The sequence below is a fragment of the Pelophylax lessonae genome (assembly GCF_965119305.1).
Source record: "Pelophylax lessonae genome assembly, chromosome: 4".
NCBI lineage: Eukaryota > Metazoa > Chordata > Amphibia > Anura > Ranidae > Pelophylax > Pelophylax lessonae.
In genome coordinates, this window is record NC_138771.1 from 498162843 (window position 1) to 498175259 (window position 12417).

The window sequence follows — 12417 nt, forward strand, 5'->3', positions numbered from 1 at the left end:
TTGCACTTATTGGGGTTGATTTACTAAAACTGGAGAGTGCAAAATCTGGTGCAGCTGTGCATGGTAGCCAATCGGCTTTGAACTTCAGATTGTTCAATTAAGCTTTAAAAAAAAGCCTGCAAACTGGTTTCTATGCAGAGCTGCAACCGATTTTGTTTTGATGCACCTGAAACGCATTTACCTGAAATAAACTGAAAACCCTCTTGTCTTATAATCAACCTGGTAAGCATGACAGGCCTTGTGTAGTCTCGTTATCACCAAAGACCCAATCATTACTAGAAAAAGGTAAGTGACTAAATATGGGGCATTTAACAAGATGGTGCGCATAAGAGGAAAACATTTTGAAAAGAGTAAGCAGAACTATAGCCCTGAACATAACACATTAAAAAAAAAAAAAAAAAAAAAAAACACTCAGTAAAAAAACATTAAAAGAGTGGTCACTCACTTGTCCCGCAGCCTCCGAAGCTCCTTCTTTAGCTCCTCATCTTCTATATCTGATTCATTGTCGCTGCTCATGTAGGAGGAATTAAAGGAGTTGCTAAGACTATGCAAGCTGGCCTTTGAACCCAGAGAGTGGGGCATAACAGGGCTCCCTAGGCTGTCATCATTAACTCCTTTGGGTGGATCGCTCAGGGTGGCTGATGATTCGGGTTGGAAAGATGGTCCATTGAGATGGAGTTGTGTCTTTGGGGAAGAAGCTCGTGGCTGCTCTGTCTCTGTGTGGCCCGATGATAGCTCATCCTGTGCACGAGATACTGAAAAGCGGCCTACTCTATCAGTGATGGAGGTGGTAACCTGAAACCGGCCCACCTGTACAGACTGTTTTGGGGAGAGGCTGTGTGTGGGAACCTGGACTGATCCTATACCATCCACTATGTCTAAGGACCCTGATGCACTGAGCCTTGGCTTCACCAGTGTACTCTCTGGGCTGCTACACGACATAGAAGAAGAAGAAGAAGTGCTGGTGGATGAGGTGGATGAAACTTCCCGCCGTGGCAGTCTTGGCTCCTCACTCCGCTTCAGGACGTCATCTACAGCTACAGACACCTACAGGAAAAGAGAAATATGAGAATATTGCCTTCTTGCTTTATACACACCCAAACTCCAGTATCAGCATATTCGGTCCTGTTCACACCTGAGTTTATTTTGGCTCGTAAAACTCATCTCTGAAGTCTCAAAACACCCAACAAGCAAAATCCCATTCATTTCAATGGCCCCTGTTCACATATGAGCGTTTTGTCACCTGAAGCAAAATGCCTGAAGCTCAAAAAAGTACATGAGCTTTTTTGGAAGATTACAAGCGTTTTTGTTAGATGTCAATGTCTGCCTCCAAACACCTGCAAAAAATGCCTGAAAAAAAAAAAAGCCAGAAAAAAAAGCCAGAAAACGATACGCTCACGTGTGAATGGAGCCTTATTGTGATCTATTCTGTTTCTACAGAAGAAACGTAAAGCCTTACTCTATGTACGGACATTGTGCTATTTTCAGCAGCATTCCTGCGTGAGCCCAGGGCAGTTTAACCGCTTCCCGTCCCTGCCCTATAGGCAAATGACGGCAGGAAGGTGGTTGCATTATCCTAACTGGACGTCATATGACGGCGGCAGCATAAAGCGCTCATCGTAGGCTCTTTACCATGTGACCAGCTGTGTCCAATCACAGATGCTCACATAGTAAATAGGAAGTTCCATTGATCGGCTTTCCTCAGTTCGTGCCTGACAGGCACGAGTAGAGGAGAGCCGATCTACGGCTCTCCTGACGGGGGGTCTGCACTGTTAATCAGAGCATTAATTACCAGTGCAGACCCTTGGTGGGGTGTGCCACTAGAACCACCAGGGATGCCCACCCATGACCCTAGGGATGCCCACCATGGCCACCAGGGATGCCCTCCCCATCAGTGCTGCCCGCCAGTGCCCATCATTGCCGCCTATCAGTGCCCATTAGTGCCGATCAGTGCCACCCATCAGTGCTGCATGTCAGTGCTACCTATCAGTGCCTCCCAGTCGGTGCCTCCTCATCAGTGCAGGAAAAAACTTATTTACAAAATTGTATAACAAACAAAAAACACTTAAGTTGGATTTTCTGTTGCATTTGTTGTAGTGAACAAGCACGCTGTGGGTCATGTGAAACGCATCTTACCATCCATTTGCTGTACCTTGCATCCTATTTTTCAATAAAGCCTTTCATCGTGAAGCCATTGTTTGGTGTGCGGCCACTTTTCTTGTGTACCACTTGCCGACTGCCAGCAGTACATATACTGCGGCAGGTTGGCTCTGTCCTGCGAGACAACGTAACTGTACGTCGCTTCATGGGAGCGCACCCATTTGCCACAGGAGAGCCAATCAGCGGGTCCAGCAGCTGCGATTGCCACGGGGCACCTGCGATAGCTCCCTGTGAAGATAGAATGGTGGTCTGCTGTTGTAAACATGGCAGACCGCCGTTCTGACAGTAATGAACACATTTTATTTAGGAACACAGGTCCATGTGTTTATTCAGTATATATACCCCCCCCCCCACAGTTAGAAAGCACCCCCTAGGGACACATTTAACCCTTTGCTCGCCCCTGGTGTTAACCCCCCACCCCCCCTGTCATCAGTACAGTAACAGTGCATTTTGTTGCACTGATTATTGTAGTAATGTCACTGTTCCCCCCAAAAAGGTCAGGTGTCTGATCTGTTCGCCGCAATGTCGCAGTCCCGTTAAAAATTGGTGATTGCCGCCATTACTAGAAAAATAAATAAAATAAATAAAAATGACAAACATTTCCCTAGGGTGTAGATGTAATAACTTTTGTGCAAACCAATATACACTTATTAGGAATTTTTTACCACAAATATGTGGCAGAATACAAATTGGCAAAAATGATGAAAAAATTAGATTTTTAATTATTTTTTTTTATTGGGAATGTTCTATAGCAGAAAGTAAAAAAAAAACTAGGTAAGTATTCGGCGGCAAGTGGTTAAGGTAGAACTCTGGGATATACCCAACTAATCCTAAAACGGTCCCTCCTAAGACCTATTCTGACTAACCTGTGTATTAAAGACCTGTATATTTATCTATTTTCAGCCTGTTGTGGCCCAGTCACATGATCTTCCGTGTCAGCCAGCATTGGCTTAAAGGGAGAGGAGACAGTGTTTGGAAACGTCTGGAAGTGGTGGTGACGTCACTTATAGGCCTACTATGGCCCATCTGTTGTTGACACCATCTCCTCTCCCCTGCAGCCACCATAGGCTTACACAAGGGAGTCAGATCACATGACAACTGGAACAGCCTGAAAATCTGTAAGCATACAGACTTTCTTCCTACACAGGTTAGTCAGCATAACATTAGAAAAGGGGGCGCATTTATATATATTCATGCATTCAAATTTAGATTTTCAGGGATAACAAATGACCGTAGGGTTATACTGCCCCCTACAGGCATGGGACACTAGGCAGAGAAAAGCTTGAGCATGCTTATGGGGAAGTCTTTGGGGGTATACTCCCACTTCCTGCTATAGGTATTCAGTTTCACAACAAGCAGTGTCAGAAGAAAAAAAAAAAAAGAGCAGGTGCTGTGTCCGTCAATGATCAGAGAGATGGATTTTACGGTAAGTCAAAAATTCCATTTTCTCTTTCGTTCATTGACGGACACAGCTCTTTATCTTCATGACCATAGGGACGTCCCAAAGCAGTGTCAAACATGAGGGGTGGGAACAGCAGAACAAACTTCCCCAAGGCTAAACATAGCCAACTAGGCAACATGGAGCTCAACTGAGAACAACTGGAGCCCACCTGAAAAAACTGGATTTTTGTCTTACCGTAAAATCCTTTTTCTCTATCGTCCACTGACAGACACAGCTCTTATACTTCTTAGACCATTTGAGTTATGCTGCCCCCTGCAGGAGTAGTACTAGGCAGGAAAAAAGCAATTCCCCATGCCCACGGGGCTGTTCCTATAGGCATAACCCCACACTCCCTGCTCCAGCAAAACAGTTTGTGTCTGCCTATTGAAGGCTTTCTTGCAGAAAGGAGTTGAGCAATGGTTGGCCTTGGGCATGATCAAGGGAAACGTGTTGGCCTTGGCGATATACTTCCAACATATACTTTTATACGATTGAATGCTGCAGCCTGTGTTTTGTCACCACCGTGTATTTAACCACTTTCAGACCAGAGGATTTTACCGGACAATTGCGCGGTCGTGCGACGCTGTACCCAAACGAAATTAACATCCTTTTTTTTCGCACAAATAGAGCTTTCTTTTGGTGGTATTTGATCACCTGTGCGATTTTTTTGCGCATTAAACAAAAAAAGAGCGACAATTTTGAAAAAAATAATATTTTTCACATTCTTTTATATGAATTTCTCAAAAAAAAAAAAAAGTAAAAAGTAAAAATCAAAATTTAACATTTTAGGCCAATTTGTTTTCTGCTACATATTTTTGGTAAAAAAAGAAAATCGCAATAAGCGGTTCTTGATTGGTTTTGTGTTTACTAACTACGGGAAAGATTTAATGTCTATATATATATATATATATATATATATATATATATATATATATATATATATATATATATATATATATATATTTATTTCTTTTTTTTTTTACTAGTAATGGTGGCGATCTGCGATTTTTTGCGGGACTGCAAAATTGCGGCGGACAAATCGGACCCCCAACTGACAGACACTTTTGGGGGTACCAGTGACATTACTACAGTAATCAGTGCTAAAAATATGCACTGTTACTGTAAAAATTACACTGGCAGGGAAGGGGTTAACAGTATGGATGATCAAGGGGTTAAATGTGACCCTAGGGGCGTGGCTTGTGAAGTCATCACAGAGACATGTGATCCTATATAGCAGGATCACATGACATCTGCGATCACTTCAGGGAGAAGTACGGACGTCAGTGTTTACATCAGCCGTCTGTCCTTCTCTGTCAGCGATGGGAGATTGCGAGTGGCCGGCAGGCATCGGAGCCACCTGTCACACGCACTAGCTTCCCCGCTGACGAGCGGGGGTCCGGCGCACGATCGCACCCTAACTCCTCCCAGGCGAGTGCCGTACATGTACGGGACTTTGCCTGGGAGTGCCAGACTGCCGCCGTACATCTGCAGCGTGCGGTCGGTGGCAAGTGGTTAAGATATGCCTGCTTGTCTCTACGAACATGTGAGTGTAATAGCCTTTAATAAATAACCTTTATTTTAAACGGTATCATGCTATGTGCCCTGTGTTCCCTTTTTACATCTATGTGGCTCCCATGTGTCTTCCTGCGAGTACAATTTAAAGGTCTTCTCCGATTATCTGCACCTGATGGGTTTAACCCCTTTTTGCGTATTTGGATTTTCCATTAGTTTGGAAGCCAAGATCACCTGGTAAGAAGCCTTTTGTCTCTTTGCTTCACTGGGGGCTTCTATTTGTTTCTTCTGCCGTGAGAGGAGCGCCGTCTCCACCTGCATACTGGGACTCGTGGTTCTTCTATACAGCACAAAGTTTTTTTTCACCATTGGATTTTCTTCTATTCATGGACTTTTCATATGGATTTTTCACTTTCAAAAATGTTTTTGAATTTATGTGCACATATTTAAAAATTTTCCTTGATATTCATTATCATTTAGCGCTACACATTTTTTATAGGATCTTTATGAACTTTTTCTATAGGTTTGTGTGAGCTGCTTGTTTTTTATATTTACGTATGTTTGATTCACCATTTTATTAATTTCGACAGTTATAGTGCAGAATTTTCTCAGTTAATGATATACTTCCAACGCCCGTTGGGTGCTTATACCTTAGTTCGCACCTTTGTTCAAGGGGTGCATCATATGGCTCCTCCAAGAAGATCCCTCTTTCCTCCAAGGGATTCGACTTTGGTTTTGTCTTTTCTTCAAAAGCCTCCTTTTGAGAATATTAGGGACTTATCTCTGCCTTTGTTATTTCGGAAGGTTGCCTTTTTGGTGGCTTTTACTTCTGCCCGCAGATTATCTGAGTTGGTGACGCTTTCCTGACATTCGCCTTATTTGGTCGTTCACAGAGATAAAGGGTTCTCTGACCTAATCCGTCTTTTTCCTAAGGTGGTGTCTGATTTACATTTACATGATGACATTGTTTTGCCTTCACTCGGTCCTAAGCCTAAGCATCCCGAGGAAATTGCCTTGCACTCTCTGGATGTGGTTCGTGCGATCAGGGTTTACCGGTCAGTTACGGAGTCCTTTAGGAAATCAGGCTCTCTTTTTTTGTCCTAACTGAGAAGTCTCAAAGTTTTTGGCTGCATCTGCTGCGACTCTATCCAGATTGATTGGGCAGATGGTTGTACAGGCTTATTCACTGAAGGGTCAGGTTCCTCCTTTCGCTGTGACAGCGAATTCTACCAGAGCGCTGAGTGCCTCTTGGGCTTTTCATCCTCAGGCCTATGTTAGTCAAGTGTCTAGGGCGGCAACTTGGTCATCCGTGCATACTTTTACAGAATTCTACAAGGTAGATTTGTTGGCATCTTCTGATGCAGTCTTTGGCCACAAGGTTTTGCGGGCTGCTGTTCCTGGTTGAGCTTTGTTACCCTGTTGGCTACGTTTAGCCTTTGGACAAACGTTACCTGTTTTTTTGGTTGCGTTCTTCCCACCCTTCATGCCTACACTGCTTTAGGACATCCCAATGGTCTAAGAAGTATGAGAGTTATGTCTGTCAATAGACAATAGAGAAAAGTGGATTTTTGTAAGAACTTACCGTACAATCCTTTTCTCTTGAGTCCATTGAGAGACGCAGCACCCGCCCCTCTGATATGGGGATGGTTTTGTGTCTTCTTTCACTGCTTGCAATGAAACTGTTTTGCTGGAGCAGGGAGTGTGGGGTTATGCCTATAGGGACAGCCCCGTGGGCTTGGTGAATTGCTTTTTTCCTGCCTAGTATTACTCCTGCAGGGGGCAGCATAACCCAATGGTCTAAGTAGTATAAGCGCTGCATCTGTCAATGGACGATAGAGAAAACTGGATTTTTGGCTTACCGTAAAATCCTTTTCTCTTAAGTTCATTGACTGACGCAGATCTCTCTGATCCATATCAGTAGGGTTATACTGCCCCCTACAGGAGTAGGAAACTAGGCAGGAAAAAGTTCTGGCTACGCCTATGGGCAGTCCCCGAGGGTACACCGTCTCTCTTCCTGCATAGGATGTCCGTTTTGTATCAAAGCAGTGTCAGAAAGTAACACCAACCCAACTCAAAATAGAGGGGCGGGTACTGTGTTCCGTCAATGAACTTAAGAGAAAAGGATTTTACGGTATGTCAAAAATCCAGTTTTCTCTATTGTTCATTGACGGACGCAGTTCTCTCTGATTCATATCAGTAGGGACGTCCCAAAGCAGTGCCATAAAATGAAGGGTGGGAACAGCAGAAAAGAACAAGTCCCCAATGGCCAAAAACAGCCAACCAGGCAACATAGGACTCATCAGAACAAAAGATGAGGCCCACCTGAAAACAGTAAACACCCCTCAAGGAAGGCCAAAAGCCCTCCAAACAGCAGCCAGCAAAAAACCTTTGCGGCCGAAAAGAGGCATCTGCAGATGCCAGCACATCCACCTTATAAAACGTAGCAAAGGTTTGAACAAACGTCCAGGTAGTCTTACAACCTGAAGCACAGATGCCTGTATGGCAAAAAGCACAGGAAGCACTAGGCGCCAAAGTAGAAAGCGCAGAAACCGGGAAAAGGTAGGACCTGACCCATAAATGAAGAAGACTGCACCACTGACTGTCCGATTCACCTGGAAATAGCAGCAGACACAGGCAGCCCTGTCCTTGGGCTATCCGTGAGCACAGAGAGGGAACCTGACTACAGGAAGACTCAGTAGTCGCCAAGTACACCTCGAGTGCCGAACTCCATCCAGATTATGCAGCGCACATTCTGTAGTATGAGGGTGCTCAGGACACAAGATGGCAACACAATGGCCCCATGCAAGTGAACACTAGAAACCACCTTCGGAGGGAAGGACGGATCCGGACGAAGTACCACCTGGCCCAATGAACCAACAGATAGGGCGAATGACAGGACAATGTCGCCAGTGCTGACACCCCATGTGCAGAGTGACAGCAACCAAGGCCACCTTCTACAATAAGGTAAGCCGGAGATACCCACGATACTCGCAAAGGAGGGTCTGGAAGAACCGACTGCACCAAAGAACCAAGTGTCGCACCCCTGGAAAAAGTTACACACCAGGGAACGGGCGGCCAACGGCCTGTTGAATAAAAATGATCAAAGCCGAAACCTGACCCTTGACAGTACTCAAGACCAACTTTTGATCAAGTCCAAGAAGACTCACACCACGCAATACACGACTTTCTCATATGATGAAAAAAATCATCATAGAAGACGCTTCCCACAGGGTGGGAATCACCGAAGCCGACAACCCCCCGTCCTTTGACACATGGCTTACAACAGCCAAGCCCGCAAGCCGAACATAAAGCCGGATGGGAGATCAGCCCCGGGAGAGAAGAAAACCCAAGGAGCGTCAGCGGCAAGCCTGACCAGGTCGGCATACCAAGCTCGGCGAGGCAAGTCCGGAGCCACGAGAATGACTGAAATCTTGCCGCCTCTATCCTGCAAAGGATTCTTGGCAGAAACAGGAGAGGAGGAAAGGCAGATAGCAGCTGACACTGAACTCGGCCCATCCGCGAACACTCTCGCACGACGACGCCGGCGTCAGCCTTGCACAGGTGACCGCGCCAAACATCTCAGCATTGAACATGTTGAACCTAGCGAATGTTCTTGCCCATGACAGAACCCATGAGGCCACCATTGCACCCGCCAGAGGGTCCCGGGATCGGGCCACGACCTCTGCACCATCCTGTAGATGCGATACCAACAGGCCCACGTCTGGAGTGCCCCCAAACGAAGGCACAACTGCTGGATTGACTCCGGATGAAGGGACCATTGCCCTGCATCCAGGGCCAGTTGACTGAGGCACACTGCCTACCATTAGTGTTGTTTCCCCCCTGGAAAGGGAACAGCGGATAGACCTGGAACAGCAGCCCCTTGGCAAATTGGGAAATTTGCTTTCCTGAGAATCCATGCCCCCAAAAGTTTGCAGAAGAATAAAGGGTAACTGCCCCTTTAAAAGCGTGGCGAGCGCAGCCCACCGCACTCACACACCAGCACAAAGCCGACCCCCACAGGGAAAAGTACAAACTCAGGCAAGGATAATGGATAGAGAGGATAAAACCTGGAGAGACCACCGCTGCTGCTGCCTCGATCAGTGCGCCCAGGGAAAAGGAAGTGATGCAACACAGGGCGCTCTGTTAAAGCCTATGGAAGGCTACAGAAAAATGGCCGCTCGCAGTGCTAGCATGAGGCCGGAGCGATCGCCGCCAAAATGGCGGCGCTTGGCGCCCAAAACGCCGCTCCCCACACACAGTGAAAACCACAGTACACGTGCAGTATAATAAAACAATGGCGGACCGCAGCAGCGGTCGCTGCAAGTGTGCATAACACGATCCAATCATGCCCCGCAGCACACAGCCTGTCACACAGTAAAAAACAGCACACAGTCTGACACAGAAACAGTGCAGCATAGCCCCCCTCCTTGCAGCCCACAGAATGCAGCCAAGACAGATAGGGAGTCCTTTAGTGTGAACAGAGGCAGGGTTACACAGTCCCAGACTGACACCCCCCAAACAGACAGGTCCCCACACAGATACACTTACCTCCTAAATGGCGTGGGGAACCCGCACAAGCGATCAAGCCACTGCACATGGGACAGGGAGAGTCGCAGTCAGGACGCAGGAGAACTGCGGTGCGAAACCGCATGGCGTCCAGTGAGGTAGCCACCTCACCATAGCATCCCTGCAGCGAACAGGGATGGGTCGTTCACTGTGCCAGGAAAAATACCTGACTGAACGCTCGATGGCAGGCTGGGAAGCCACTGACCCACAACCTGCAACCAGGGGGGCCAGCCCGAGACCCAGCCCGCATGATCCATCAGAAGACCTAACTAATGCTGACAAAAGTAACAGCTAAGTAAAGAGAGAGAAAAAAACGAAGAGAAAGGCTGAGACAAAATGCCCCAGCATAGAGACATCCAGCTACTCCTGACAAGCTAGACAATGAAACTGAGGTATGGATACAGGAAGTAGGAGGGTATTGACTGAGGGGACCACCCCCTGGGGGTGGGATATGTTAAAAGCTTTAATATTGACAAGTCTATCTGGAGCTGTGTTCGTCAATGAACAAAACACCCACAATTATAAAGGCATGTATCAAACTTGACAGAAGAGCATGGGTACTACAAGTTCATACATCTGATGCACAGATATGGTGTTGTAGCCTGTCAAGGCATCACAAGAAGGAAACGGAAAATAGGAGATAAGAAAAACAAAACCACCTAGTAAATAAAATTCTGGTATGCGAGATGTAAGAGAGAGGTGAAGTCAAATCGTTAATCTGATATAGAACACGTATAGGGCTGTCATAAGCCCGACACGAGTACGGAAAGAGAAGTCCCCTGGAGAAGAGAACATATATTCAATCATTTAGTATCTCTGTGGAATAATACATCCACCCGACTAGATTAACTTTACTTTTCTCGTGTTGATCTTGAACCTCAAAAGCCCATTGTTCTGCCTCTATTATAGTATCAACCTCTTTCTTCCAGTCAGAAAGGGTGGGACTTGCAATTTGCTTCCAAAACCTTGGAATAAGGGATTTGGCTGCATTCAGCAAATTGGAGAGTACACTCCTTTTAAAGGCCTTTATGAAGAGGTCCTGTGAAAAAGAAACTGAAGTGGGGAGCTGATGAATTGCCTGAGAGACAGCTTCTTCATCCAGGGTGTGATTGCGCCCCAAAAAAAACCCTGAATTTTGGGGCAGGACCACCAGATGTGGAGAAGTGTACAACCTTGAGTACAACCCCTCCAGCATCTACCACTGACGTTCAGAAACATCTGCGCTAGATGGGATGGTGTCCTACACCATCTAGTGAGGAATTTATGGCAAGACACCTGAATTCGGTTACTAATGGAAGAAGGTTAATTTACTGATCCTTTGGGGTGTGGTAAATTCCAGTTCAAGTTCCCTCTCCCAGTCTCTAAGGAAGGAACAGTCGTTGAGCAGATGCTTAACACCAGTTTGTTCATTTTGAACAGTAAATGTCTGGCGTCTACACAGGACTTCAAATGGAGTGAGATCAGCAGTAGAGCGTAGCTTGGGCTCAAATTTTGATAGAAAATCTAATTGGTGGTATCTCCAGGGCGCAAGTGGAAAAGCTCCATATAAAGATTGTAAAGTTTGCAGAGGTAAAAAAACGAGTACCCCGTGTGGCAAGTTTCACGCAAGTTGTGTCACCATCCAAACCCCAATGACTGAAAAAAGCGCGTGCTTTGCCCGGCGGAATCCAGGGATAACCCCCGAGGATTGCAAGCAGTGATGTTGGGGGGGGGGGGGGGGGGCATATGGCCTGAGCCATTCAGCCTGTCCCAAACCATCAGAGTGGACTAAGTCAGAGGGGAGGTCCAGTCAGATAGGAGTCTGCATGCAGATGGGACCCAAGGTGCACCTGCTAGATTTCATTTCGCCATTGATTTTTCTAAGGGGACCCAAGGTTTGGATGAGGAGTCATGGCACCAATTCAGTATGTGAGCAAGGGCCATAGCCTTATATTATAGGACTACATCCGGTAGGCCAAAACCACTGTCCAGTTTATGACGATGCAAAATATCGTACGCCAGCCTAGGGCGTTTGCCTTGCCAAATAAAAGTAAAAAAAGCTCTGCATGGGCACATTTTTATGGTTATATCTCAGAATTCTCCTTTATTTTTGACAGATTATTAGTTAATGTCTTGTTTTCCTCCTCCGCTGGCTTCTCTTCTGTAGCTAATGCTTTCCACCAAATCGGTCCAAGACAGCAAGTATTAGAGAAAACAGATGCTGTAAAAACCAGTAATCGCAGATGCGAATTCCTACCTTGTAACAAATGACCTGAAGAAAGGTGCCAAGAGGTACTTCTGGGGGAACCTCCTAACAGGATATTATCCTGGTGGTTTCATTTCTGGCACCCCCCCTGCTGGGCTTACTTGTCTTTACTATCTACATGAATTTTCAGATTGATCTTCTGACTATATTGCTGATCAATTTATATATACACTTTCAGACTCTGCTTGGTCCCAGTGTGCTTCCACTATTACTCCCTGGAGTGTTGCCCTTGGAGTTTTGAAATTTTGTATCCCACCCTGTATGTGGTCCTCTCCTCTCTGCTACCCTTGTGTACTGGATGTCATCCATGCCTCAACCCCAGGTCAGGCGTTCCCTGGACCAGCTTCATTCTCCTTTTTCAATACTGGATTGCCCTTGGATAAATTACACTGCTTAAGGTAGCGTTTATTCCAAAAAAATCCCCCCATTATAATCAAATTATTTTAATATTTTTTTTAATATAACCTTTATTCCTATTTTTAGATATATAACC

At 45.9% G+C, this 12417-nt stretch overlaps 1 protein-coding gene across 1 annotated transcript in view; it reads right to left on the minus strand.

Annotated features, from left to right (window-relative positions):
- Positions 1 to 12417, minus strand: part of WNK1 (WNK lysine deficient protein kinase 1) — a 340445-nt gene that overhangs the window by 15788 nt on the left and 312240 nt on the right. Inside the window, exon 25 of the mRNA XM_082253649.1 lies at positions 446 to 1047. Within this exon, the coding sequence (XP_082109775.1) occupies positions 446 to 1047 (602 nt within the window). The remainder of the gene's footprint in view (positions 1 to 445; positions 1048 to 12417) is intronic.